This window comes from Vulpes lagopus, chromosome 23 (genome assembly GCF_018345385.1).
Source record: "Vulpes lagopus strain Blue_001 chromosome 23, ASM1834538v1, whole genome shotgun sequence".
In the NCBI taxonomy this organism is placed as follows: Eukaryota; Metazoa; Chordata; class Mammalia; order Carnivora; family Canidae; genus Vulpes; species Vulpes lagopus.
In genome coordinates this window covers 28,840,820-28,868,801 of record NC_054846.1, presented here as the reverse complement: position 1 = coordinate 28,868,801, position 27,982 = coordinate 28,840,820, and the positions used below count along the sequence as shown (strand labels likewise).

Sequence of the window (27,982 nt, the reverse complement as noted above, 5' to 3'; positions counted from 1 at the left end):
TGCTTCTCCCTCTGCCTATGTCTCTGCCTATATCTCCCTGTGTCTCTCATGAATAAATGAATAAAATCTTTTTTAAAAAGTCTGCGATTAAAAAAAGAAATTATTATTATTTTAAATTTTCTTTAATTTATTTATTTGTGATAGACCTAGAGAGAGAGAGAGGCAGAGACACAGGAGGAGGGAGAAGCAAGCTCCACGCCAGGAGCCCGACGTGGGACTCGATCCCGGGACTCCAGGATCACGCCCTGGGCCAAAGGCAGGCGCCAAACCACTGAGCCACCCAGGGATCCCAAAAAAAGAAATTATTAATTGGATTCCTTTGTATCTTTTGGTCTTAACTTATATTTATGCCCTTAATCTAGTAAAAATGATGAAATACTGAAGACTCAGAAATATGAAAGAGGTGTAATTTACATACTCTGTAAACACTTCTATAAGGATTCTCTTTTGAGCAGTTATTATGATAGTTTTGTTGTGCAGACACAACATATTTCAAAAGCCTTTTTTTTTTTAAAGATTTTATATATTTATTTGAGAGAGAGAGCAAGAACACATGCAGGGGGAGGGGTAGAGGGAGAAGCAGATTCCTCATAGAGCAGGGAGCGTGATGCAGGGCTGGATCCCAGGACCCTGGCAAACACCCAACCAACTGAGCCACCCAGATGCCCCTTAAAAGCATTTCTAACCCACCTCTGTCAGTTGAATGAATTAATTGCTCTTTTAGATAATTATTATGAGCTCAGCATGTTTTTTTTCATCTTAATTAATTTCTCTATTTTTGCTAAGTAGACTGAACATCAAAATATTAGGTTTTGGAAAGGGGAGCAGCTCCTTCATATTTTTTGTAATTAGTACAAGTTTAGAATTGTAATTTTAGATGCTTGAATACTACTTTAATGACTTTCAATTTGAACTCAAGACTTAGAATTTCTTTAATCCATTTTCTTTTCCTATTTTTTTTTTAAGATTTTATTTGGGCAGCCCCAGTGGCGCAGCGGTTTAGCACCACCTGCAGCCCAGGGTGTGATCCTGGAGACCAGGGATCGAGTCCCACGTCGGGATCCCTGTGTGAAGCCTGCTTCTCCCTCTGCCTGTGTCTCTGCCTCTCTCTCTCTCTCTCTCTCTCTCTCTCTGAATGAATAAATAAATAAATCTTTAAAAAAAAAAAAAGATTTTATTTATATGAGAGAGAGCACAAGCAGAGGGAGGCACAGAGGGCGAAGCAGGCAATCAGCTAAACAGGGAGCCCCGTGTGGGGCTCAGTCCCAGGTCCCTGGGATCATGATCTGAGTTGAAGGCAGATGCTTAACTGACTGAGTCAGCCAGCACCCCCTTTAATCCATTTTCTGATTGGTAGCTCTTTACCAATAATGCAGTACATTACATAATCTTTTGAATTCACTGCTTCTGTGAATCAGCTATGTGGCTTCAGAAATAAAAGATCAGGGATGCCTGGGTGGCTCAGCGGTTGAGCACATGCCTTTGGCCCGGGTGTGATCCTGGAGTCCTGGGGTCTAGTCCTGCATTGGGCCCCCTGCATGGAGCCTGTTTCTGTCTCTGCCTATGTCTCTGTCTCTCTCTCTGTGTCTCTCATGAATAAATAAATAGAATCTTAAAAAAAATAATAAAGTATAAGATCATGTGAGGCCAATTGATTTCAGTATTGGGGATTTTTATTGTACTGTATTTTGATTCTAAAATGTAGTCAAATAGCATTTGTAATTTAATTATACTTAACATTTTAACCTGTAAGAAGTGGGTTTGAAGAATTGGGAAGAAATGGGAATTGATAATGACCAATTTCATATCCGTGGCCCTACATGCATGATATCCATCAGTTCCCTGTCAGTGGTCTGTCATCTTACCATCCTAGAGTAAACATTTGAGGATATTTTTGCTTTTCACAAAATGTTTGGCTTTTGAGACAAGGGTGTGCATATAGATATGGCTGTTCTGTCATTGTCAAGTGTATGTGCCAGAGTTATGGCCTTGGATGAGGTGAAGAGTTGTGATAAGTTTTGTTTAAAAATTGATCTGAGACTACTCTCTTCTGCCAGAAAATGATTTGTTCTTAGAATATTCAGGTTCTTTGTTCCTGGGAAATATTTTTGGATTCATGGGAGAGCACGGACTGAGGAGTTACATCTTCAGATTAGGATATTGTGGCTGGTCTGTCCCATCATTTTGAGAATATACTTGTTAATGGATCTTTTCCTGTTACCTTTCAGTCTGAGGATGTTCATTTGAATGCTTTTATTAGGAATTGCCTCTTGGATTGTCACTATTTATTCATATGCATTTAAGTATTTGTGGAGATAAAACTGACCTTAAGAGATGGTGCTGCAATATTTCAGTTCTCCGATAATGTCAGTATACAGATCCAAAATACATTTCCAAACAAAATAAGCCAAAGAAGCCTCTGTGATGATTAAGTACCCTGAAATTGACATAGGACAGTCCCTTTGGGTCTATGTAGCAAGTTAGAGGTGCTAGATGTTGGCACACAGGTAGCTACTGCAGTAGGAAGTAATCATATGAACTTGACAGTGACAGAACAATTCACAGCATTTGAAGGCATTAACTTAGGGGCATAGTGTAGAGCAGTTATATAAACTTTAAAGAGACATACAGTAAATATTTCAGGCCTTAAGTGTTACTCAGTTCTGCCTTTGTAGCATGCAGGTAGCTATAGACAGTCTAAACAAACGGACATAACTGTATTGCAGTAAAATTTTACTTACAAAACAGGCACCAGGCTGGATTTGCCTGCAAGCTATTCTTTAAGACAAATAGGAATTTCTTGAAGGCATCACTTTTTTTTTTAAAGATTTTATTTATTCATGAGAAACCCAGAAAGAGGCAGAGACGCACAGACAGAGGGAAGAGAAGCAGGCTCCATGCAAGGAGCCCAATGGGAATCTGGGATCATGCCCTAAGCCAAAGGCAGACGCTTCAACTGCTGAGCCACCTAGGCATCCCGAAGACATCACTTTTATTATAACTGAGTGTATTTATACATCAGTGATCACTGAGTTTGTGAACTGTATATTCAATATTGCTTAATGTGTGAAAGCTACAACTTTTTACAAGATTTTCATTTGAAAACAGTTAACTGTTTTTGAAATGTGCGCTTAAAGGGAGTCCGTGGATCTCATTCCCAGATACTGAATAGAAAATGTTTGTTGCTCTTGGCAGTTTTAAAATATGAGCTATGTCCTTCAAGGAAGGAAGATCACTTCTTATATATATGCAATTAGAAAAATCCTACAATAACACATAATATTTTGTGTTTTGTGGAAGGTATATGTAGATTTCCAGGGCAAGTTTTCACATTAGTACTTACCCTGTGTATAAAGTTAAATGCTAATTTTTGGTATAGTCTTTTGAAGTCTCCCTAGACTATAACCGTGAGTGGAAGAAGGACTTTTTTTCTCCCACTGCTTGGTTTCTAGGACTCTCTTCTGAGTTCTCTGGGGTTTTTTTTTTTTTTTTCTTTTTATGTTTTTTTTTTTTGTGTGGCAGAGTTTTAGTCTCTGTATGAATAAAATCTCACTTGAGGATTTTGAGTCTCTCAAAAGGTTTAACTTGATTTGGCTTGATTGTAATTGTGTGACTAGTATTTCAGAAACTTTGCTGACTTTTAATAAAAGAAACTGAATATGTAACATTTTTATCTAAAATGTCTTAATATATTTTTATCTCTCAGTCTTAATGCTTATCTGCTGTTTCTTAAACGACTAATACTATGCTGTACATACTATAAAGGCGAACAGCTGCTTGGAGAACTACGAGTGAAGAAAAGAAAGCATTAGATCAAGCTAGTGAAGAGATTTGGAATGATTTTCGAGAAGCTGCGGAAGCACATCGACAAGTTAGAAAATATGTTATGAGCTGGATCAAGCCTGGGATGACAATGATAGAAATCTGGTAAAAGGAATATGTTTTTGTAAGAACATGATAATTTTTTTTTTTTTTTTAGTGCTAACTCTGACTGTAATGTTTGACTTTCATTACTACTTTGCTAAAACCTAAAGTTAAGCTCCTAGAAATATCTTCTGACATCTCGTACTGTAAATGTAATGAGAAAATTGTAAGAGGGGCATTAGTACCTCAGCCACCCTATTTTGTACTCATGTACATTTACATGTGCAAATGCACACATTACTATGATTCTTATGTTTTATTTAGAGATCTGTTATTTTGCTAGCTAACATTCATATTAAAATTATTGGTCCTAAGTTATAATGCAGTGAAGAAACCAATAAAGTAATTATTTCTTTAGTTTTTCCCTTTTAGAAGTAATTAGCTATTACAAGCAACAATTCTGTAATTCAGACGAATTTTTAAATGTGCAACATTGAGCAAATAAAATATAATTAGCATTTAAATTAGTCTAAGTCAAGAATCTCATTTCCTAGTAAACTAAGTTAAAAGTGGTTCATGTGGTTCTGTTTCTTTAGATTTCTAGTGGAATTAAATTCTTACATCTATTAGAGATGAGCTACTATTTTCATAGCATCAGAGAGCTCTTACTTATTCACATCCAGGAAGTGCTCAAATCACTTCAAGAAAGTAATTTAAGAATTTTTAGTAAACTCTCTGGAGCTGATGATGTGTAAGATATATAAGGATAAAAATGTAAAAGTAAATAATTTTTTTTAATAGTGAAAAATTGGAAGACTGTTCACGAAAGCTAATTAAAGAGAATGGACTAAATGCAGGCCTGGCATTTCCTACCGGGTGTTCTCTGAATAACTGTGCTGCCCATTATACTCCAAATGCTGGTGATACAACAGTATTACAGTATGATGACATCTGTAAGATAGACTTTGGAACACATATAAGTGGTGAGTTCTTGGAACTATGTAACCCCTTCCCCTCCCCTTAAAAACTAGTCTTTTCGGGATCCCTGGGTGGTGCAGCGGTTTGGCGCCTGCCTTTGGCCCAGGGCATGATCCTGGAGACCCGGGATCGAGTCCCGCGTCGGGCTCCCGGTGCATGGAGCCTGCTTCTCCCTCTGCCTGTGTCTCTGCCTCTCTCTCTTCTCTCTGTGTGACTATCATTAAAAATAAATAAATAAATAAAATAAAAATAAAATAAAAAATCTTTAAAAAAAAAACTAGTATTTTCTCTGTTGGATGGGGATATAGTTACTTGAACTCGCTAGTTTTCTTCTTTACGCCACACTTTTCAGTAGAGCTGTGTTGAGGCAGGTTTTGAAATGTACTCTTAAGCATCCTACTAAATGGAGTATAATGCAAATCGTTGGGTAATTGAGGTTTATTACTCTTTCTATTAAAATGTGAAGAACTTAATCTTATATTTCTTCACGTTGTTTCAGACATTTATCCGTACAACAACAAACATTTACTGAGAACCTTTTAAGTTTACCAACCTTTATATACTTGCTGGCTTTTCTAAATTCTGTCCCAAACCTCATTAGGTTAGTATCTTTTTATCTCACTTTAGGTGAGAAAATAAAACTCAGGGGATCCCTGGATGGCTCAGTGGTTTAGTGCCTGCCTTCAGCCCAGGGCATGGTCCTTGAGTCATAGGATCGAGTCCCATATCAGGCTTCCTGCATGGAGCCTGCTTCTCTCTCTCTGCCTGTGTCTCTGCCCCTCTCTCTCTGTGTCATGAATAAATAAATAAAATTTAAAAAATAAAGAAAATAAAACTCAGATTAAGTACTTACCTGAGGTTTTGATAAATCGGTGAAGCTGGACTGACGATTAGTGTCTGTGGACCTTGTACATTTTCTCTGCCCACATTGCTATTTCTTAGTCCCCTGGGTTTTTCTCTGATTAGTTTCTATTTTTGCTTATCCACCTGGGTTAGTACTAAATTGATACTATCTTGAAGTAATATACTAACACTGGAATTAGTTTTTTTAATCTGAAACCTTTATATCATTTATACTTTTTTCCACTTTGATTGTGAATGCTATCTGGGTACTTGGATTGCTGCCTTCATTTGAACCCACGTTTTATTTTCCTTTTAACTAGCAAAGTTAATAGAGTAGATGCTATAAAGTAGGCAAATTGACTAGCTGCTAAATCAACTTAAATAATTTTCTCTTTCAGGTAGGATTATTGACTGTGCTTTTACTGTTACTTTTAATCCCAAATATGATACATTATTAAAAGCTGTAAAGGATGCCACTAACACTGGAATAAAGGTATGTGAACTAGAAGGAAATTTCATTGAACATATTTTGAACATTTTATAGCCCATATAAGGTCTTTGGATTATGTAAGACCAGTCCACTGGCCTTAGGGTTTTAAGTGGGTAATTCTAGTACAGTGTACTTTTATAAAAGTTATAATGTGCAAAGCAGTTTATCTAGTTGTCCTTTATTTAAAAATACTAACAAATTGCTATAAAATTCTAATATACATCATTTTGTTTTTAGTGTGCTGGAATTGATGTCCGTCTATGTGATGTTGGTGAGGCCATCCAAGAAGTTATGGAATCCTATGAGGTTGAAATAGATGGGAAGACCTATCAAGGTATGTTTTTTTTAAATGTATCTTATTTTGAAATGCATATGACCTCTTGCAGAATTAATTTTACAGAATAGTGTTGAATGCTTTCTTTGGGTCAGCTGCTTTATCTTTATCTCCTGGGAATATAAAGAGGGAAAATGTCAGTGATCCTCGAATTAGGGAAACTGTGGTCACTAGGTGGGAACTATTGCCAAGCTACTGTGGTAACAAGGACACCCAGGGATTTATCCCATGCTGGCCAAAATGCAGGCTTGGTTTTCTGTGACTTAGTTAAATTGAGGCTGAGATATAAGCCAGAGGCTCTTTCCATTGATGATCTCTCTCCCTTTTTAACCACATCCTCTCTCTTCTTTATGTTCCTCTTTGCAGAGACACTCATGCCTCCTTGCCCTCAGTAAATCCCACATCACTTAGCATTCTTTGCATAATTTTGTTGATACTGATAGAGTATTGTTTCTGCCAACTGCAGAAGGATTTCTTCCTCTGCAACCTGATGGTGTCTATCCTTGTTCCTCTCTCAGAGATCTTGTGAACATCAGTACAAATCAAAAAACTTTAAGGCTGCTCACACTTGGATGGGAGGTATTATGGGGTAATGAAGAAAACATACTATAGGGTCAGACAGGTTAATCTTTGAGCCTAGATGAACTTTGTAAAAACTCCAGAACCCAAGTTTCTTTGACTGTAGTGGGGCTTTAGGGCTTTTTTTTTTTTTTTTTTCAAAGAAATGTATACTTGTCATTTCCTGCCTCCACATTTGGGATTGGTGCCACAACAAACAATGCTTATTCAAGTCCCTCTCAGATTATCTTTCCCTTCTATTTTTTCCTAATTTTACAACTTTGGTTGGCTTATGGTCTGCCTTTCAAGGTGTATTAAGCGAGTTTCATTTAATGTTGAGTCCCCACATAACTGCAAACCTGCAGGGGCACCTGGGCAGCTCAGTTGGTTAAGCATCTGCCTTTGGCTCAGTCATGATCGTAGGGTTCTGGGTTCGAGCCCCACGTCGCGCTCCCTACTTGGTGGAGAGCCTGTTCCGCCAACTCGTGCTGTCAAATAAATAGAATCTTTCAAAAAACAACAACAACAAAAAATGCCAACCTGCAATATTGGAATCAGTATCTGCCTTCTTATTCTTTCCATTAAGCCGGTGCAACACTTTAGGTTCTATTGTTTAACATAACCCCCACCCCTTTTTTTAAAGATTTTATTTATTTATTCGTGAGAGACACACAGAGAGAGGCAGACACACAGAGGAGAAGCAGGCTCTGTGCAGGAAGCCTGATGTGGGACTAGATCCTGGGACTCCAGCATCAACGCCCTGGGCTTAAGGCAGGCACCAAACTGCCAAGCCACCTAGGGATCCCCCTCACACCCCTTTTTGATACCAGTTATTGTGTTAAGGTCCTTAGTGGAGGGTGGCATAATTAATTTTTACTAGTTTGAGCAGAAAGGGTATAGACAAATCATGACATTGGGAAGATGAAAAAAATGGACAAGCTGTACTCTGAGCAGCAGTTTCCAAAAACCACATAACTGAACCATCAAGGGAGTGATTCTACCTTCATCAGAAGCTGTAGAATTGAAAGTTACCTTTACCAGTTAGTCCCAGAATTAGCCTGGTGTTGTCACAACTTGTATAATACAAAGATGTATACTCCTGTGCCCTGCTTTTATGTAATTTGGTTGTATGTTAGGTTGGAATAGCTAAGAAATCTTTTTATGTAAATGTGTTTTTGATTGGCCTGTGGGTAAGTTTGCCACATCTTGGAGAAATGTAAAGCTTGCTGAATTTTTATTTTTATTTTAAGATTTTATTTAGTTATTCATGAGAATACACAGAGGAGAGAGGCAAGAGACACAGGCAGAAGGAGAGGCAGGCTCCATGCAGGGAGCCCGAAGTAGGACTCGATCCCCAGTCTCCAGGATCACACCCTGGGCTAAAGGCAGCGCTAAAGCACTGAGCCACCTAGGCTGCCCACTGAGCCACCCGGGCTGCCCAAGCTTGCTGAATTTTAAAGCAAACTTAGCTTATTGTTTGTATAAGGAGAATTTTTTTGAAGAGCTAATTTTTATTTTTCTGTGCCATTTTCTAAATATAATTGTCATCGTTTCATTGTTGTAGAGTTCAAAATCCTGCTACCTGGGATCCCTGGGTGGCGCAGCGGTTTGGCGCCTGCCTTTGGCCCAGGGCGCGATCCTGGGGACCCGGGATCGAATCCCATGTCGGGCTCCCGGTGCATGGAGCCTGCTTCTCCCTCTGCCTGTGTCTCTGCCTCTCTCTCTCTCTCTCTCTCTCTCTCTCTCTGTGACTACCATAAATTAAAAAAATAAAATTAAATTAAAAAATAAAGATTAAAAAAAAAAATCCTGCTACCTAATTCTACCCTGATAAAAAGATAGCTTGTACTGAGAATTCTAGCACTGTAGAGCTAGATTTTTTAAAACCTTTTTTTAGGGCAGCCCTGGTGGCTTAAGAGGTTTAGCGCCACCTTCAGCCCAGGGTGTGATCCTGGAGTCCCGGGATCAAGTCCCATGTTGGGCTGCCTGTGTGGAGCCTGCTTCTCCCTCTGCCAGTATCTCTGCCTCTCTCTCTCTCTCTCTCTCTCTCTCTCAAATAAATAAATCTTTTTTAAAAAATCTTTTTATTGTGAAATATACACTAGAGATACACAATATAAAAATTCAACTAAACTGTGAAAGCTATATAATTTTATCCCTTACGGAATAGAATGTTGCCAGCACTCCAAAAGCCCTTCAATTCTATATACCCCTTTGAATTAGTGCAGCCTTCCTTTAGCAGACCACTGTCTGGAGTACTAAAGTATTTGCATTTGCTTTGGTCTTTATCACCTAATTATGCATCCATAAACAATAGCATGATTGTGCTTAATTTTGATATATAATAACAAAACGGTATATATGTAATTGTGCCTTCTTTTGTTCTTTTTTCTTTGGGTTTATTTCAGTTCAGTATCACCAACTTTTTGTTTTTATTGTTTCATTTTGTTGTGTAGTGTTCCATTGTGTGAATATACCACAATTTGCCATTGGTCTCTGGACCTTGGAATTATTTAGATTTTCCTTTATTAACACTGGAATTGGGGACACCTGAGTGGCTCATTTGTTGAGCATCTGCCTTTGGCTCAGGTCGTGATCCCGGGGTTCTGGAATCAAATCCCACATCAGGCTCCCTGCATGGAGCCTGCTTCTCCCTCTGCCTATGTCTCTGCCTCTCTGTGCATCTCTTATGAATAAATAAATAAAATCTTAAAAAAAAAAAAATTTGAACTATAAGTGCTATAATTATAAAATTTAAGGTTTTATAATCCTGACATTTCAACACAAAATTCTCCTTTTCACATTACCTTTTGGTCCTTAACCATAGCCATATTTTTTTTTATGTTTGTAATCCCTAATCACATGGCATTTTATAACTTTTTATTAACAATACCTCTTTAGATGACCCTGTTGTGTCATCACATAATTTGTTCTTTTCCCACTATCTCCTCTTACTCCCGTCTAGTTTTTAATCAGTAACACTGTAGCAAACATCTTTTTATATTCCACTGGTTTTCCAGTTTGCATTTAACTATGTCAACATGGAGTTTAGTAGAGCCATGTCTTAATTTTAAGTCGATTCTTGAACTCTTTGCCAGAAAGCCAAGAGATTGGGGCAGCCTGGGTGGCTCAGCAGTTAAGCGCCGCCTTCAGCCCAGGGCCTGATCCTGGAGACCCAGGATCGAGTCCCACATCGGGCTCCGTGCATGGAGCCTGCTTCTCCTTCTGCCTGTGTCTCTGCCTCGTGCTCTCTCTGTCTGTCATAAATAAATTTTTAAAAAAAATCTAAGAGATGTTTGTGTTTCTGTAGACCTTGAATAACTCTTTTTTCTATTATTCCAGTGAAACCAATTCGTAACCTAAATGGACATTCAATTGGGCCATATAGAATACATGCTGGGAAAACAGTGCCCATTGTGAAAGGAGGAGAGGCAACAAGAATGGAGGTATATATGCCATTATCAGTGTTTCTGTGTTCTTTAATTTTTTTTTCCAAACTAAAGTTGGTGATAGTTGAGTATATAGTATATTGAGTAAAATTAACTTGCCATCTGTGCTCCAATAGGAATTGGTTTCTGTGTGTGCAAATTGTGTCTGGTCAGAACAGGGCACAGTTAGCTGTGGATATTGGGTATGCCAAAAGATTGCTTATACACCACTTTTTATTAAGCATCTCTTAGGTGCCAGACTCTAGGAGTCATTGAGGATGTAATAGTGAACAAAATAAAATTTCCTGCCCATGTAAAGGCTACATTCTTTTTTAATTTTAATTTATTTATTTTATTTTATTTATTTTATTTTATTTTATTTTATTTTATTTTATTATTTTATTTTATTTATTTATTTTATTTATTTTATTTATTTTATTTTATTTTATTTTATTTATTTTTATTTTAAAGATTTTATTTATTTATTCATGAGAGACACAGAGAGAGAGAGAGGGGCAGAGACACAGGCAGAGGGAGAAGCAGGCTCCAAGCAGGGAACCCGATGTGGGACTCGATCCCGGGATCCAGGATCGTGCCCTGGGCCAAAGGCAGGCGCCAAACTGCTGAGCCACCCAGGGATCCCTGCATTCCCTTTTTTCCATGCCCAGCATGGAGCCCAATGTGGGGCTTAAACTCACGACCCTGCGATCAAGACTTGAGCTGAGATCAAAAGTTGGATGCTTAACTGACTGAGCCACCCAGGTGCCCTATAAAGGTGACATTCTAATAGGAGGACACAGATCAAAAAGGGCTAAGGAGATAAAGCAGAGAAGGGTGGGTAATGACTATTAGAGGTTTTTTTTTTTTTTATGTTGTTTCTTATGTGAAGAAAGTAATACCTCAGCCTGAAGTTAACAAATGACAATTTTAATTAGTTCTGGATTCTTCTTCTCTCCCTGTGACCTTTACATACTCTAGGAAGGAGAAGTGTATGCCATTGAAACCTTTGGAAGCACAGGAAAAGGCGTTGTTCATGATGACATGGAATGTTCACATTATATGAAAAATTTTGATGTTGGACACGTGCCAATCAGGTGAGAGACCATTGTTTTTAGGAGTATTGTTTCTTTTCCCAGTTAGCATTTTAAAAAATTTGACAAACATCCACAATTGTACATTCATAATGTAAAGTTCTGTGGCCTACCAATAAGTGTACAGTTCTATAGCCTACCAATAAATTCTGTGGATTTTTGTAGTACAGCATAGAAATTGGCCTCTTAAAAATCTTAACTGAAATAAAAATGATATAAACAAGTATTCTGTTCAGATCCATTTTCCAATAATTTCACATGTAATTATTTTGCTGTCATTTCTAGGTTTTTGTTAATATTTTCCTTTTGGTAAACCTTGTATTTTTACCTTTTTTCCCCCTTAAACTTCTTGGAGAAGATTGAAGGATGGATTTATACCTCCTTTATGTGCAGGTCTTTCAGCTTGATGTACAAAAAAGGAAATTGCCACCATAATACTGTTGATGAGTCTCCACTGGGAATTTAACACACAGATGTATAGACACATAAACGTGATAAGATAGCTTTCAGGGGATCCCTGGGTGGCACAGTGGTTTAGTGCCTGCCTTTGGCCCAGGGCGCGATCCTGGAGACCCGGGATCGAATCCCACGTCGGGCTCCCCGTGCATGGAGCCTGCTTCTCCCTCTGCCTGTGTCTCTGCCTCTCTCTCTCTCTCTGTGTGACTGTCATAAATTTAAAAAAAAAAAAAAAAAAGATAGCTTTCAGCTGGTCTCCCATTCAGTTGCCATGTAGGATTAGGTATGGGTTGTTTACATTCTGACTTGAATATTCAAAGAGGCAACAAAATGTTTTTTGAGGGCAGCCCCAGTTGTGCAGCGGTTTAGCGCCGCCTGCAGCCCAGGGCGTGATCCTGGAGACCCTGGATCGAGTCCCACGTTCGGCTCCCTGCATGGTGCCTGCTTCTCCCTCTGCCTGTGTCTCTGCCTCTCACTCTCTCTCTGTGTCTCTGAATAAATAAAATCTTTTTTAAAAAATGTTTATTGAATTACTGAATAAAGCAATGTGTACTATATAAATTTTCCTTAATGGGGAAAATGAGTTGGTAACTCATTTAACTACCTGTTAATTTTGGATTTTCTCCTCTTAGGCTTCCAAGAACAAAACACTTGTTGAACGTCATCAATGAAAACTTTGGCACCCTAGCCTTCTGCCGCAGATGGCTGGATCGCTTGGGAGAAAGTAAATACTTGATGGCTCTGAAGAATCTGTGTGACTTGGGCATTGTAGATCCGTATCCACCATTATGTGACATTAAAGGATCATATACAGCGCAGTTTGAACATACCATACTGTTGCGTCCAACGTGTAAAGAAGTTGTCAGCAGAGGAGATGACTATTAAACTTAGTCCAAAGCCGCCTCAACATCTTTTATTTTCTAAGCTTTGTTGGAATACATTATACCAGAAGTAATTTGCAACATGTTGTCTGTTTAACAGTGGACCTTTGTAATGCTTTTATCCATGTTTAAAAAGGAAGGAATTTGATCAAAGGCAAACCATCTGATGTAATTAGTCAAGGAAAAAGCTTTCAGGACTTTCAAATGTTAACTGTTTTTCCCATCTAGGAAATGCTATAAAGCTCAAATTAGTTAGGAATGACTTATACATTTTTTTGTTTTGAACACTTAAGAGATGCTTTTCAGATATTTATATTGCCATATTCTTAATTGAATGCTTTGAATGACTACATCCAATTCTGCACCTATACCCTCTGGTATTGCTTTTTAACCTTCCTGGAATCCATTTTCTAAAAAATAAAGACATTTTCAGATCTGAGAGCTATATTTCAATGTCTGTGGTTATAATTCTGCACAGTAAATAGCTAAACATGTAGGGAAATTGTAGAGCCTTTTATCTAGATTGTAAACCTCTACACTGAAACTTCTGGCATAGTGGCTAAAACAAGATCTATACATGCATAAAATTGGAGACTCTTCATAATATAGAGCTTTAGGAATAGTTTATTTTCTTTTTCAAACCATGTTAGTCTTTGTCTTTCATTTTTTTTCCCTGACATTGGAAAGATTAATTGAAACATGACCTAGTAGGAACATTGTACCAGCTTGAAACCTTGACTTGGTTAAAATTTTAACATTTAGATCTATTGTCCAGTGGTGGTATTTATCAGGAAATGTGTTTACTCAGTAAACCAAAAGGGCATTTGAAACTACAAATACTAAAACAGGGAAACTTCCTGTATTTGGATCATTCTCTAGTTAGAAGAGTTTAATTGAATCATTAGGCTTTTTCATTAATGAACCAAATTCTTTTAACACTTGACTGGCTTGAATTCAAAACTATGGGTGGCATTTCAGGGAGTGAAGTTACAGTAACACTTATGGCAGCTAAGTGCATAAGTTGAATGTAAGATGCCTAATACTTTTGAACTGAGTCCCACTATAGATTCTTAAATTGCTTGAATTCTTTGTAACTGATTTGTTGGTAATGTTCCAACCTAATTAAAAAATTGTTTATGTACCAAGGTAAAGCCTTAATCTGTATATGCTTTAGCACAGTAAGATTCACTGCCTCTGGGATGCTGTTTAGTTTGTATTTTGTTTAACATTTTTCTCATAGGAATTAAAACCGGACTTCTGTACTTAGATCACTTATACATTAAAAAGCTGCTCTTTCAGCATTAGAGCTATAAATGAATGTTACCTGGTGGGATAAACAGTCTAGTTTTTAGCTATATGAGCCATGTTTATTATGGTGCTAATGTTCAATAGCTACTTTTGGATTATTTTCTCCATTTTCTGTGATGTGCTTAGTGGCAGAGCTCACCAATTCGTGCTTCGACATGTTACAGGGCTTATGCCCTCCAGCTAGTTCTTCTGGGGTTCTGAATCCATATCTTTTTGATGTGTTTTGGTGGGAGACAGAAAGTATCTTGAAAAAAAAGAAAAGAAAAAAGAAAGTATCTTGATTTCTAAGCTAAAGAGTTTTCAAATGACCTTATGAGTGAAGAATTTTGGAGCTTTGTAAGACCTCTTTAGCAGTAGTCATCTCAAACCAGTTAGGAGCTCCAAGCTCCCCTCTCAGGTAACTGTCACAAGCAGTAGCATCACTTGCAAGCCCCTGGAATAGCTGGAAGGAATATGATCTTGTAAATAGGAAAGCTGTCACTTAAAATTGTATTGTTTACCTACTAGCCATGTATCTCTCGGAATCATTTTGTCATGTTTACAATGATGTACCTTTTTGGTAACAAATTATTAGTTTGATGTTTAACAAATAGTGCCTTTAGTAAATTATTTTACAAACAAAACATGTTGTTTTTTGTTAGATCAACTTAGCTGAATGTAGAAGTCTACACTGAGATACACAATAAGAAATCTAAGTTTCTGTTCATTGGCTAGGTTTTAGTTTTGTCTTAAGTCTATTTAATTTTATATCAATTTTAGGTTTGTAGCAAAATTGAACAGCAAGTACAGAGTTCTCATATACCTTCTTGACCTCTCACACACACACACAGCCTCCCCCATAGGTTTTGGGTTTGAGGGATTAAAAAGTAAAAGCCTAAGGCACTTTCTTTCATATATTTTTATATTGAAATTAAGTACTGAAATAAGCAACTTATACTATTATAAACAGCAAAGCTTTCAGAGTGGTTTTAAAATTATGTCCCTAAAATTAGGTGCTAGAGTATACGGCAGTTAACCCACATATAAAGTAATCCTTAAAGTTAAAAAAGGCTAGACTCTAGTATCTTGAACACATAAATCTTTAATGAGGTATAATTATGTTAACAGTTGAGGTAACTGTTTGCATAGGTATTTAAATGAATGATTTTTTTAAACTTCAGCCATTTAATACTTAAGCTATATATTTGGCATAAATTATTTGTTCAAAGATAATTCTCATTGCACTTCATGATCAGCTGCCCAATGACTTGCTCTGTGAAATTTAAGGAAAATTTGCTAACAAAGGTCCTTTTCAAGCTTATACTTAATAGATGATTACTAGCAGAGAATAACACTCTGTAGAATATGATCTTTCATTAAGATTTCAACCTGCGGGCAGCCTGGGTGGCTCAGCGGTTTAGCGCTGCCTTCAGCCCAGGGTGTGATCCTGGAGACCCGGGATCGAGTCCCACGTCGGGTTTCCTGCATGGAGCCTGCTTATCCCTCTGCCTGTGTCTCTGCCTCTCTCTCTCTCTCTCTCTCTCTCTCATGAATGAATAAATAAAATCTTAAAAAAAAAAATTTCAACCTGCAAGAAAACCCATTTAATAAAGGAAAAAATGATCTTCCTGTGGTTAACACTAAGATGTTAAATAGCTGATTTATAGAGGTTAGTGGATAATTAGCAGCAGTAGGATTTTAAAAAGATCTAGTGAGATTATTAGGGAAGAGCAAAGAGTATGTCATGCTATATTTTAAAAAATTACCTAAACTTGCACTCTATTAAAGTAAGGGCCCAGTGCTTGGCTATCTGAGGTTCCTAGTCTTCACATAATCAGAGCAAAAGTTGTCCAAGCCTTTAGTTATTTAGAAATAAGAGATGCTGAACATGTTGCCAGTTGCCAATTTTGAACAATTATTTTCTCTGTCCTATGCAATTTTTATCTCCAAGATTTCTTCCTTTAAAACTCTCAAGGTAGGATATGGTACAAAGCTTTTTAAGAGATTAATGTTAAACATATCAAATGAACTATTCAAGTTAAAAAGTACTTATATATCATAATATGCTGCTGAATTCAGATTTTTGGCAAGACTTTATTAGATTCTGGACAAACCTGTTTGTTGCCAGACAAATCATCATTATAAATCCCAGCCATCGTTTTCAATGTCCACAGTACTGAAGTAATTTAAACATACTATTTATAAAGCTGTCATTTTCATTTGTATAAAGTTGGACCACGCCAAATAAAGAACAATTATTAAAACTTAATAAATTTTTGGAAAAATAGAAGTTCCATTAGCCAAAGTAATGTCTATTCTGAGCCCTGTAACACACAAAGCGTCAGGAATATCAATTAGTGTAATTGATGAGTATTTAGGTGATACCTTGATAGTTCACAATGAATGTAGTAGTTTAACTCCCTTCAAGGGGCAAAAGTAATAACTTCAGGTGTGCAAATGGCCTGAAAGAAATTTTTTTTGGTATGACTATCAGTGAAGAAAGTATCTAATTAAGAATTTGTATAGAAAATACCTACAAAAGATAAATAAATGTATAAAATGATGCCACCTGAATTTCGGTAAAAGATTGCACAAATTCATGATCTGAGCCAATTTTAGACAACAAAATATAAAAGAGGTAATGCCAGTCTGAAGTAAACACTAAAAGTTTAAAACTCTGAAGTACTTGAAAAAAGTTGTGTTACTTGCTGTCATTGATAGTACATATTTATGCTAACCTTGTCTTTGTAAAAAGAGCTTTGTTGTAGATACAAAATGTATAAACAGTGCACTGATTCCTAGGTAAAAAAACAAGCTCAAAATTGTAAGCCCTTTTAAAAAGTATATATAAAATCACAAGAAGAAAGCCCCACTGTCTTTGGATCAGCTTAGGATTTCATTAGAAGAGGTATCAGCTTCTTCATTGGGATGTTGGCTACCAGACAGGAGTTCTGCAGGCAAGAGTTTAGAATGTCCATTCTCAGTAACTCGCTGGGTATAAAACAAGATATAAGCTTGGGCCTTGCATACTTCATCCATAGTGCACATGCTTAGCTTGGAATCATTGCAGTGTACCCAGAACCCTAGAGTGAAGCACAGAAATATACCTTAGGGTTTATAAAATAACTAAAAGTTTCAAGTATAAATTAAAATGGATTTAGGGGTATTAGTTTCAGTGCAAGTTAAGTTTCTTTGAGGAGAAAATAATTATCTAGCCAATTTACTTTTATTACTGAGAAATACAGCTTGGGCTGTATGTTATTCTGGAATTGTTTGCTTTTATTCTAGAAGTAAATCTGAAGTTTAAAAATCTGATTAGTTCATTTGACACGACCTTTAATTCTAGGTATAATCTTGCCAGTTAATGCTTCTGCTGCTAATCATACTGTAAAACAAATAATGTACAACTCACTCTTGGTAGTTCATTGTTAAATTAATTGCCTTCATGGATTATGTGGCTTTCTGTCCACGCCCCTTTTCTGGGTGAGGGGAAATGGTACAAACGGGGAGGCTCAGTTTTCATTCAGCAGTAGTTAAGGAAAGGGGAGATAAAAAGTGAAACCTAAATCACTTGTGCTACCTATGAAGACTGTCCTTGAAGGTCCATGGAGGCAGTAAGGGGAAGTAAGTTTTGTTAAAACCTGAACCCAGAGTTTATTCTAAATATGTGATTCCCCAGTTCACTTAGATGCTCTGTTCTCTAACAAAGATAATTAGAGGAAATCAGTGAATAGGGCACTTGCCCTTAGAAATGTGCTTGTAAGATAGCACTGACTTAATTAATGTGACCACCCTTATTATCCTATCGCTATAGCCTTTGAAAGTCAAAACTACTATCCTGCAGAATATAGCCCATTTTCTGCACAAATCCTTGTTTTTTTATTAACTGCAGAAATATTCTTGGGAAAAAACAAAAGGTCATGTGGCTTCACTAAGTGGCCAATTTAGAAATCATAAAGCCTAAATTCCAGCTTTCAAGTCTGACCCAAGATAAAATACTTTTCCCCATCTATACCTCCTTCAGAATTATAGCAGTAGGCAGTGTAGTGTCCTGAGCCAAATCCTTTCCCATGGTGCATTACTACAGCAGATAAGTCATAGATAAAACATTCTGGTCTGAGGGATTTCAGGGATTCCCTGCAGCAATAAGGTTCCATGTTTAAGATTTCTTCAAAGCCAACATGAACACCAATTTTCTCTCGGTTATTACGTCCCGACCACCTGTGAACAAACCAGGGTAAAATTATCAAAAAGTGTACTAGGTTCAGACAGTCACAATAATAGACTTAGGCCTCAGTATAGAATACAAAGTATCATATGTAAAATAATGTAATTATAAAATCCTTTTTATGCTGAAGTGGGCTATAAATGAAAGAATTTAGGTTTATTAAACAGGTCTGATTAGGTTTTAAAATATCTGCCTTCTGGGATCCCTGGGTGGCGCAGTGGTTTTCCATCTGCCTTTGGCCCAGTGCGCGATCCTGGAGACCCGGGATCGAGTCCCACATCGGGCTCCCTGCAGGGTGCCTGCTTCTCCCTCTGTGTCTCTGCCTCTCTCTATGTCTATCATGAATAAATAAATAAAATCTTTAAAAAAAATATCTGCCTTCTGTAGTTAGATGATAATATAGGAAGAAAATGAACTTTTCATCAAAGGAAATTATGGCCCTATAGCAGTTTCCCCCTTCTAATAGATTAATTCAAGGTACTAATGGGTTTTTAATTCTCTGTTGCCTTGTCACACCATGAGGAGGCTACCCAGAAGCTAGAATTTGTTCTTGTGAGACATAATCTGGACCTTCTTGGCCAGATTTGGAGAAAAAGCAGGACAAAGCAAGGCACTTCTAATTTCAGAACGCTTGAGAGCTCTTCTAAGGGGAAAAAAAAAAAAAAAGGAACTGGGATCCTGCACTATACTCTCTAGGGACAGACATAAATAATGCCTCTGTACTGTCATTTGCTCAGTTTGATGGTCATGCTTCCTGATACTGGACCAAAGCATAGCAAGCAATGTTTTCATCATACACATCATATGAGCTGGTGCTACAGGGGAAGATAATGTGTTGTTCAAGAAATTATAATGCAGCTTGGTATGTGGTGGTGAAGAGACTAATGATATACATAGATGAAAATATAGCATTAAAGCATAAAACATGAAGCTATGATAAATAACAGTGATAGAGAAGGAGAAAGGTTTTATGAAGCAAAATTATTGAAAATGCTATTAGTACAATATAAAATCGTATGGAACTAAAGGTGAGACTTGCAAATTAAATTATCTGTTGAAGTAGGAGTCATATCACAAAACTTACCCATGAAATCTTTTTTTTTTAAGATTTTATTTATTCATCAGACACACACACACATACACACACACACACACAGAGGCAGAGGGAGAAGCAGGCTCCCTGCAGGAAGCCCCACGTGGGACTCGATCCCGGGTCTCCAGGACCATGCCCTGGGCCAAAGGCAGGCGCTAAACCGCTGAGCCACCCAGGCTGCCCTTCCCCATGAAATCTATAAAAGATCCTATATTCAATGTACCTTTAACTAGTCAACATGGAAGACCAAGCATGTAAAAACAAAAAAAAAGGGGGGGGGGGGACTTGTTTCACACACATTCCTATAATTCCTATCATTCAAAAGATTATTTCAGTTCACCATAAAATTCAAACCTGACATTATCTAATAATGCTAAATAAACACTTGTAAACCACCTAAATAGACAATACTCATTCCTATGGATTAAGCTGGGTGCCCAGGTTTTTTTCCCGCTGATGGAAATACAGTAAAATGATAACAAGAAACCCCATCCCCCTAGTTCATAGTGGTTTGCTTCAAAGAGAAGGGAGAATAAGGACTGGGAGGCACACGTGGGGAGTAGTACTAAGGTACTAGGAATGTTCCATTTTTTTAATGCTTTTTCAGAGGTTCCTGTATGCCCCTCCCCAATCCTGTTCTCCCTTTTATCTTTTATATATACTATACATTTTATGAACTGGCAAATACAATAAAGACAAATGTGGTAAAGGCAGCATAAACAAAATCTATGAATCAGTAACAAATACCACATGAAGGGTCAAGAAGGTTTTGGGTAAAAGATGGAAAGAGAGTCAAATAGGTTTAACTCGAAGGAGAGCTTCAAATATCAGATTACAACGGCAATTATGAAGAACAGGAACTCTTCAACAGATTACAGTAGCCAATTCAATGCAAATTTAAGTAACAAAATTTTAAATCCTTTCAGTTCTATGTTTACAGAATCTTATTTATGCTCTTACCTGTCCATGCTCCCTGTACCTTCTTACCTTACCATGAAATACAAAACTAACCTCCTAACTAATCTTCCTGTTTCCATTCCACTTGATTTTATGCATAATGACAGGTCTCACCTGATTTCACTAAACCTTTTGTTGTGTACACTTCCCTGTTCCTTCCTCCATACCTTTGTTCATGTTGCTCCCTTGGGCTGAAGTGCTCCCCCTTCTGTATATGCCCCACTCATTCACTTAATTAACATTTGTTGGGCAACTACTATGCACAGAGCTCAGTTCTGGGCCTTGGGATACAGGTGAAATAGACAAGGTCCCTGTCATTACCGAGCTTCTGTTCCTCTGCCAGAGGGAGAGAAATAAGTAAATAAACTACTAATTGCAGATAGTGGGTTTTGCCATTTAAACAAAAATAGGGGACACCTGGTTGGCTCAGCAGTTGACCATCTATCTGCCTTTGGCTCAGGGCAGATGTGATCCCAGATTCCTGGGATCAAGTCCTGCATCAGGCTCCTTGCATGGAGCCTGCTTCTCCTCCCTCTGCCTGTGTCTCTGCCTCTCTTTCTGTGTCTCATGAATAAATAAATAAAATCTGGGATCCCTGGGTGGCGCAGGGGTTTGGCGCCTGTCTTTGGCCCAGGACACGATCCTGGAGACCCGGGATGGAATCCCACGTCGGGCTCCCGGTGCACGGAGCCTGCTTCTCCCTCTGCCTGTGTCTCTGCCTCTCTCTCTGTGTGTGTGTGTGTGACTATCATGAATAAATAAATTTTAAAAAAATCTACTTCTTAAAAATAAATAAATAAATAAATAAATAAATAAATAAATAAAATCTTTAAAAAATAATAAATAAATAAACAAAAATAGGTAATGTAATGAGGGTTAGGTGGTGCTACTTTTAAATAGGATAGTCTAGGGCAACCTGGGTGGCTCAGAGGTTTAGCGCCACCTTCGGCCCAGGGTGTGATACTGGAGACCTGGGATCGAGTCTCACGTTGGGCTCCCTGCATGGAGCCTGCTTCTCCCTCTGCCTGTGTCTCTGTCTCTCTGTCTCTCCCTCTCTCTCTCTCTCTCCCCCAGTGTCTCTCATGAATAAATAAATAAAATCTTAAAAAAAAATTTAAAAAAAGAAACTTTAAACAAGCCAAAAACCAATGTGTGAAAAACATGATTTCAATAGTTTCAAATCACAGCATATAAAGTAACTTAAGAATAAGCTCTAAGGTTAACATAGTTATTGCAAGGTGTGAAAATCCATATGCCTTGCTTAACCAATAGTTATGCAAACTAATTCACCTGACTAAATGTTTCTGAACACTAGAGATTTTTTGTTTTTGTTAACTGCTCTGAATTGAACTATACAATACCTTAGATATTTTCCAAGAATGAAGCAGTTAGGCCAAACACTCTTAAGTTAAAAATTTTAAACTTTTATACCTAAAATATGCTGAATATTAAACTCTATAAGCAGAAGTTTGCAAGAATAATATTACTACGCAGAAAATGTGAAGGGTCTACTCATCGTCAATCCAGGGAAGCTAACCAGAGTATTCTTATTGAATACGGATGGTGTCCATGGGTCAAGGCTAGAGATAATGACAGAATTTCTTTGTCTTTAAAAAAAAAAAAATCAGGATCCCTGGGTGGCACAGCAGTTTAGCGCCTGCCTTTGGCCCGGGGCATGATCCTGGAGACCTGGGATCGGATCCCAGGTCGGGCTCCCTGCATGGAGCCTGCTTCTCCCTCTGCCCGTGTCTCTGCCTCTCTCTCTCTCTCTTCTGTGTGATTATCATGAATAAATAAAATCTTTAAAAAAATAGATGTTAAGTCATCTGCTAGCCGAATATATACTATTAAAATCTGCTTCATCATGTGTTAAGTTTTGAAGCACTATAAGCAAAAGGAATGACTAAATGAGAAGTGTATAGTTGGAAGAGAGACTGGCTGGCTCAGTAGAGCATGAGACTCTTGATCTTGGGATTGTAAATTCAAGCCCCACACTGAGTACAGAGATTACCTTAAAAATAAAAAAATCTTTAAAACAAACAAAAGAAGTGTGTAGTTGGAATATTACTACTACTGACCTGAATCGTTTGAGATGTAGTCTGAGAACCTGAGGTAGGTGGCAAATCATAAGCTGTTTTTGTGCTTCTGTGAGTACAACTGATTTTGAAGAAAACCTTCTACGCTTTGCTGTGACATCAAAGACAGAATGAGAATCAAATTTAAAAATACAAAGAAATGCTGAGTAGACTTTAGATACTTTAGAAACATATTATACTGTGCTAAAGACATGGCCTTGTTCTCAAAAAACTTGTAAGTACAAACACACACACAATTTAAGAGCTAGTTAGGCAGACAGACACATAAACAATTAAGTATCTGATTTAATATACTCCTACAAATAAGGCAACAGAATGATCTAGTGCTGTAATATTTAAAAATGAATTTGACTATTCCAATTAATAGAAAAAAGTTAAAACTTTCCCTAAACATACTTTAATATACCCTTCCCAAATTCTTTTAAATTATCACGGTCAGTTCATTTACTGAGGGAAATTGGAATCCCAGGAGGGTGGGCCCTTAATAGCTCAGAATACTCTTTCCTACTTCCTGATAAAGCAGTCCTCTTCCAGCTCAGAGCCTGAGGCCTCCCTCAGTGTCTTGCTTTTACTATTTTCGTACCAGATCTTAAACAAGTGGCACTTGGGATTCTGTGTTGTTGTCTCTTCTGCTTCTCTAGAGGTCCACCTGAAGCTTCTGGCTGGGGCACTATTTACCAGAGCTTGCTCTGGACACCCAGGAGTGGTCCTTCAGCATATACAAGAGCTCTGACTCCAGCCACAGCAGCAGCTGCTTCTCCTAAGGTGGAATTAGTCTCCCAGGAGGCTGTCTTCTAAGCCATCTCCACCTGCCATAGGTATCCTGTCTTCCAGGTCTCTGTTCCTAAGATCCAGGTATCTCGTGCTGCTTAATGTCCTGGACCTACTTTTGGATCACCTCCCTGAATGTATGGCCTCAAATATGGCTATATATGTGATGTCAACTCCCTGACTTATAATTTTAAACATTGGCCTTTATGTATTAAATTATAACAGCTCTTATAGGACTTTAGTTGGTAAACCCAGTAAACACATAAAACCATATTCTATATTCATTCATAATATCTTTCTATTCCCAGATTTGGTGATGAAGGCATCTAGAACCATTCACATTTATGTCCAAGAAAAAATTTACTTCATCATTCGAATTTGATAAAGGTTTTTTTCAAACATTATAAATCTTAGGCTACTTATCACAGAGTTCCTATTAGACAGCACTCAGAAAATGTTAATAGAAGGCATTCTTAAAAAACCATCAATTGATGTGACATTTCTTCAATTCTGGAACATCCAATATTTCTTTTATATTACCTTAAAAGTTTAGTATCTAAGACCCTAGGATCCTTTTTTTTCAAACATGGAAATTAGAGAACACCTGAATACCTGGTATACTAAGATACCACATGCATACTGATAGAGAAGATAAAGATACCAAAAAGACACAGCAGATCTGTCATAGTTTCATACACAATTTCTCTGGAGTTTGATGCTTTCCTTTAATTGAAATTACTATTTCAACCCCCCAGTGCTGGGTTCCTGGGTTCACCTCTAGTAGAAAATTTCTCATAATAGATCTTAATTGTCTATTTCTTCCATTAGGTATGTGAGCACCTTGAAAGTGTTTTATTTCTATCCATAGCAATTAGAATAATAACGAATATAGAAGAGATAGCAGATGGTTTTTGACTAAATCTTTGTTTTTATGAAGCCAATCTCCATAGCAGCAGTCCAGCTATATATTTCCTTTAATATATATATGCATATATATGTATATGTATATGCATATACACACTTATATACGTATATTATCTATATATCAAAAGGACTGTATAGATAGCAAAAGGACTCATAAAGCAAACATTTTATTTAGTACTAAATACCATGCTTTCCTTTTACTATTCCCTATTGCCTCTTTATTCTGCCTCACATATTAAGTTCAAATTTCTTATTAATCTTTTCCATAATTGACTATGAGATCAAAAAAGTTTAAAGGTCATCAATAAAGGAAAACACTTAATTCACCAGTGCCAATTATAAAGTAGAAATATCTATCCCAGTTTCTTTTCATGAACTAACAAAGTTTACTTCCATAACTGCTTTCAGGATATTTCTCAGCTTTCTCTCAATATAAAGTCTCTACTTACTGTTACAATGGTCACATACGTAGATTTTTCCTTCTAAAGCTTCAGTTTCTGTGAATTTGGCCAACATTTCTGTAACCAGACATGGCTGGGAAGCAATATCTTTTCCACTGCATTGGTATCTTTCTGGAAATTCCAGTGATAAGTCCCAGAAAGGTTCTATGGTATTTGATTTGTTGTCACATGCAAGACATGTAACCTGCAAATAAAAATATTAGTTCCTCAGATTACAATCCCATCAAAACATTTACTCCTTTCACTCTAGAGGTCACTCCCAGTAAATTAACTTTTCTTCTGAAAATGCACCATCAAAATTCTGAGTAATCTGCTTTTTATATACTTTCAGGAATTTTTTTCATTATTACAATTTTTCCTTTCGATGACTATCATTAAACTCATTATGTACTCCAAAGCCATTTATCAAATCTGAATGTAGGTAAACAAACACCTGTGGACTCACTTAATTAGGTATACATTGTGTGTGTGTGAAATTGATTTACGGGCAGCCCTGGTGGTGCAGTGGTTTAGTGCTGCCTGCAGCCCAGGGTGTGATCCTGGAGACCCGGGATGAGTCCCATGTATGGCTCCCTGCATGGAGCCTGCTTCTCCCTCTGCCTCTCTCTGTATCTCTCATGAATAAATAAATTAAATCTTTAAAAAAAAAAAAAAAGAAACCGATTTACATGCATTTAATTTAATGTGTTTAGATTATTAGCCTTGTTTTTTGCCCTTTCTCCTTCCTCATCTTCCACTAATTTTCTCCCCCCAAATCCCTATAGCTTTTTAACCATGATACAAACAAAATACTATTTGTATATTTTTATATATACTGGATACCTACCAACTGATAATTTCAAAAGACAATACATTTAATGTAAATGATGCCATACTATCACTTAAAGCAAACGTCACTACATTAAAATCTTCATCAAATACAGGAACCACAAAGAACATGGGGCAGTTTTAACCAGTGAAGCACTCAGCAGGATTTAATGCCAACAAACACTGCACAAAACTGAAGACAGACTTTATAGATCTAAGAATCCCTACATGATACATTACTAAATTCTTTTATAAAAGCAAGGTTCCTGGGCAGCCCTGGTGGTGCAGTGGCTTAGTGCTGCAGGGTGTGATCCTGGAGACCCCGGATCAAGTCCCACGTTGAGCTCCTTGCATGGAGCCTGCTTCTCCCTCTGCCTGTGTCTCTACCTCTCTCTCTGTGTGTGTCTCTCATGAATAAATAAATAAAATCTTTAAAAAAAAAAAAAAAAAAAAAAGCAAGGTTCCTGGAACAGGCAATGAAATAAAGAAGCCATGTCTAATGCAGATTCTAGATTTAACAAACTGACACAAAGAAAAGAATACTTTTGGTGTTTGGAGACTCATTGGGCGGAGATTTAACCTTTTGAGAACAGCTTCTTGAATAAAAAAAAAAAAGAAAGAAGAAGCCATTCCAGGAACCAATCATCTGAATCTCCTTGGATGACTGGTTTCCAGTTTCCTAAGAGTTTATTATGTGTCTGAAGGGAAGAGAATAAAAATTATTATGCCAGTTTTTGGCTCATTTCAAGTCATCCGTAAAGGAAAAAATAAGCACACCAGCACCTTGCATTACTTGAAATAGAAAATAGTAACTTTCTGGAAAGAAATTTGTAGTCAAGTATCAAAAGTCTTAACTTCTGACACCAAGCAATTTTACTTCTAGGACTCTGTCTTAATGAAATTGCTAGAAAAAAATTTATTGTGACATTATAATAACAGAAAAAGTGGAAATAGTTTATAAGTCAACAATGCAGGAATGGGTAAATAAATTATGGTCTCTACATATAATGGACATTAACATGCTGTAAAAAATGATCAAATATTTTAATGACCTTTACATTAATAATGAAAAAAAATCAGGTAAATTCATCATGACCATACAGAAGGAGAAAATATAAATGTACAGAAGATAGGGGCATGTGGGTGACTTGGTTAAAGTGCCTGACTCTCAGCTCAGGTCTTGATCTCGGGGTCTTGAGTTCAAGCCCCATGTTGGGCTCCACACGGAGTTTACTTAAAATAAATATAGAACTTTAAATAAAAAATTTTAATCTACAGGAGAAGGAAAACCAGAGGATATATACCAAAATATGAATAGTTTTATGTGTGAGTTGTGGGGTTATGGGACAAGGGGATGATTTCTCTTTTACTGCATAGATTTAATGTATCATATAGGTTTTTTAGGAGTATAAATTACTTCTACTTATAATCGTTCATTTTAACTTTTTCAGTAGGCTCTGTGCCCAATGTAGGGCTTGAACTCATCACTCCAATGATCAAGAGCCACGTGCTCTACTGACTAAGCCAGCCAGGCACTCCTATTAATAGTGCATTTTAAACTTTCGTATAAAAATGATGAAAAAATAAAAATTCCATGCAACACAAGAAACAGCTCTTACTTGCTAAATGGCACAATGTAGAATCTTTACATTGCTGAAACATTAAGTGGAATAAGTGTCACAGATAAACTCTAAGGAAAATTATATTTGAAATACTTAAACTACAGGGGCACCTGGCTGGCTCAGTCCACAGAGCATGTGACTCTTGATTTCAGGTTTTGAGTTCAAGCCCCATGATGAGCTTTAAAAAAAAAATTTTTTTAATATATTTAAGCTACATTCCAGAAAAGTATGCTATAAAGATGGTATCATTACTGTGAAAGTTGAACTGAGGAGAAGAGGCAGGTGTACAAGGGGAAAGAAATGACCTAACAGCCCAATTACCTAAAACAGAAAAAAATTTAAGCTCTATGCTATGGAAAAGTAGAGAGCGTTTTGCCTAGTAATAGTTTACCAATAAGTCCACTCATTACAGAGAGCTATTAATTAGATATAAGTTTCTGGTTTCGTGATTCCTTTTCACAACAAGGGGAACTTTTACAGCTGTAATTAAAATAAAGGAAACCATTCAGGATTTTTCTCAATGAAATCGTTATTTACTTTAAAATTTCCCTACCTATTTGTTAAAGCTTTCAGATCTTATACCCCTTTGGTTTTATAGAAAGTCCTCCAGGGCTACTTCTCGGATCCTGAGATTACTAAAATCCATTCCCAGTACAGCAGCATCTTCAAATCTATTCTCTGTGGAGTTAAACCCTCTCTTCTCAATCTCTCAGAAAATGAATTTAATATTAACCTAAGAGGCTGTTTCCTGATTCCCTCCCCCCCCACACACACACAAAAACAAAAATAAAAAACATTGATATCATAGATGAA

At 37.1% G+C, this 27,982-nt stretch overlaps 2 protein-coding genes across 4 annotated transcripts in view; one reads left to right on the top strand and one right to left on the bottom strand.

The window, feature by feature from the left end:
* METAP2 (methionyl aminopeptidase 2) overlaps nucleotides 1-13,362 on the top strand; it is a 37,243-nt gene extending 23,881 nt beyond the window's left edge. For both annotated transcript variants that reach the window (XM_041738522.1, XM_041738523.1), the window contains exons 5-11: nucleotides 3,766-3,927; nucleotides 4,666-4,847; nucleotides 6,084-6,178; nucleotides 6,413-6,509; nucleotides 10,410-10,513; nucleotides 11,474-11,589; nucleotides 12,675-13,362. In XM_041738522.1, the coding sequence (XP_041594456.1) occupies nucleotides 3,766-3,927; nucleotides 4,666-4,847; nucleotides 6,084-6,178; nucleotides 6,413-6,509; nucleotides 10,410-10,513; nucleotides 11,474-11,589; nucleotides 12,675-12,927 (1,009 nt within the window). In that variant the 3' untranslated portion in view covers nucleotides 12,928-13,362. The remainder of the gene's footprint in view (nucleotides 1-3,765; nucleotides 3,928-4,665; nucleotides 4,848-6,083; nucleotides 6,179-6,412; nucleotides 6,510-10,409; nucleotides 10,514-11,473; nucleotides 11,590-12,674) is intronic.
* Nucleotides 13,363-14,678: 1,316 nt separating this feature from the next.
* The window catches only part of USP44 (ubiquitin specific peptidase 44), a 29,670-nt gene continuing 16,366 nt past the window's right edge, over nucleotides 14,679-27,982 (bottom strand). For both annotated transcript variants that reach the window (XM_041738520.1, XM_041738519.1), the window contains exons 3-6: nucleotides 24,729-24,924; nucleotides 22,567-22,675; nucleotides 18,226-18,431; nucleotides 14,679-17,293 (exon numbers count right to left, since the gene is read on the bottom strand). In XM_041738520.1, the coding sequence (XP_041594454.1) occupies nucleotides 17,094-17,293; nucleotides 18,226-18,431; nucleotides 22,567-22,675; nucleotides 24,729-24,924 (711 nt within the window). In that variant the 3' untranslated portion in view covers nucleotides 14,679-17,093. The remainder of the gene's footprint in view (nucleotides 17,294-18,225; nucleotides 18,432-22,566; nucleotides 22,676-24,728; nucleotides 24,925-27,982) is intronic.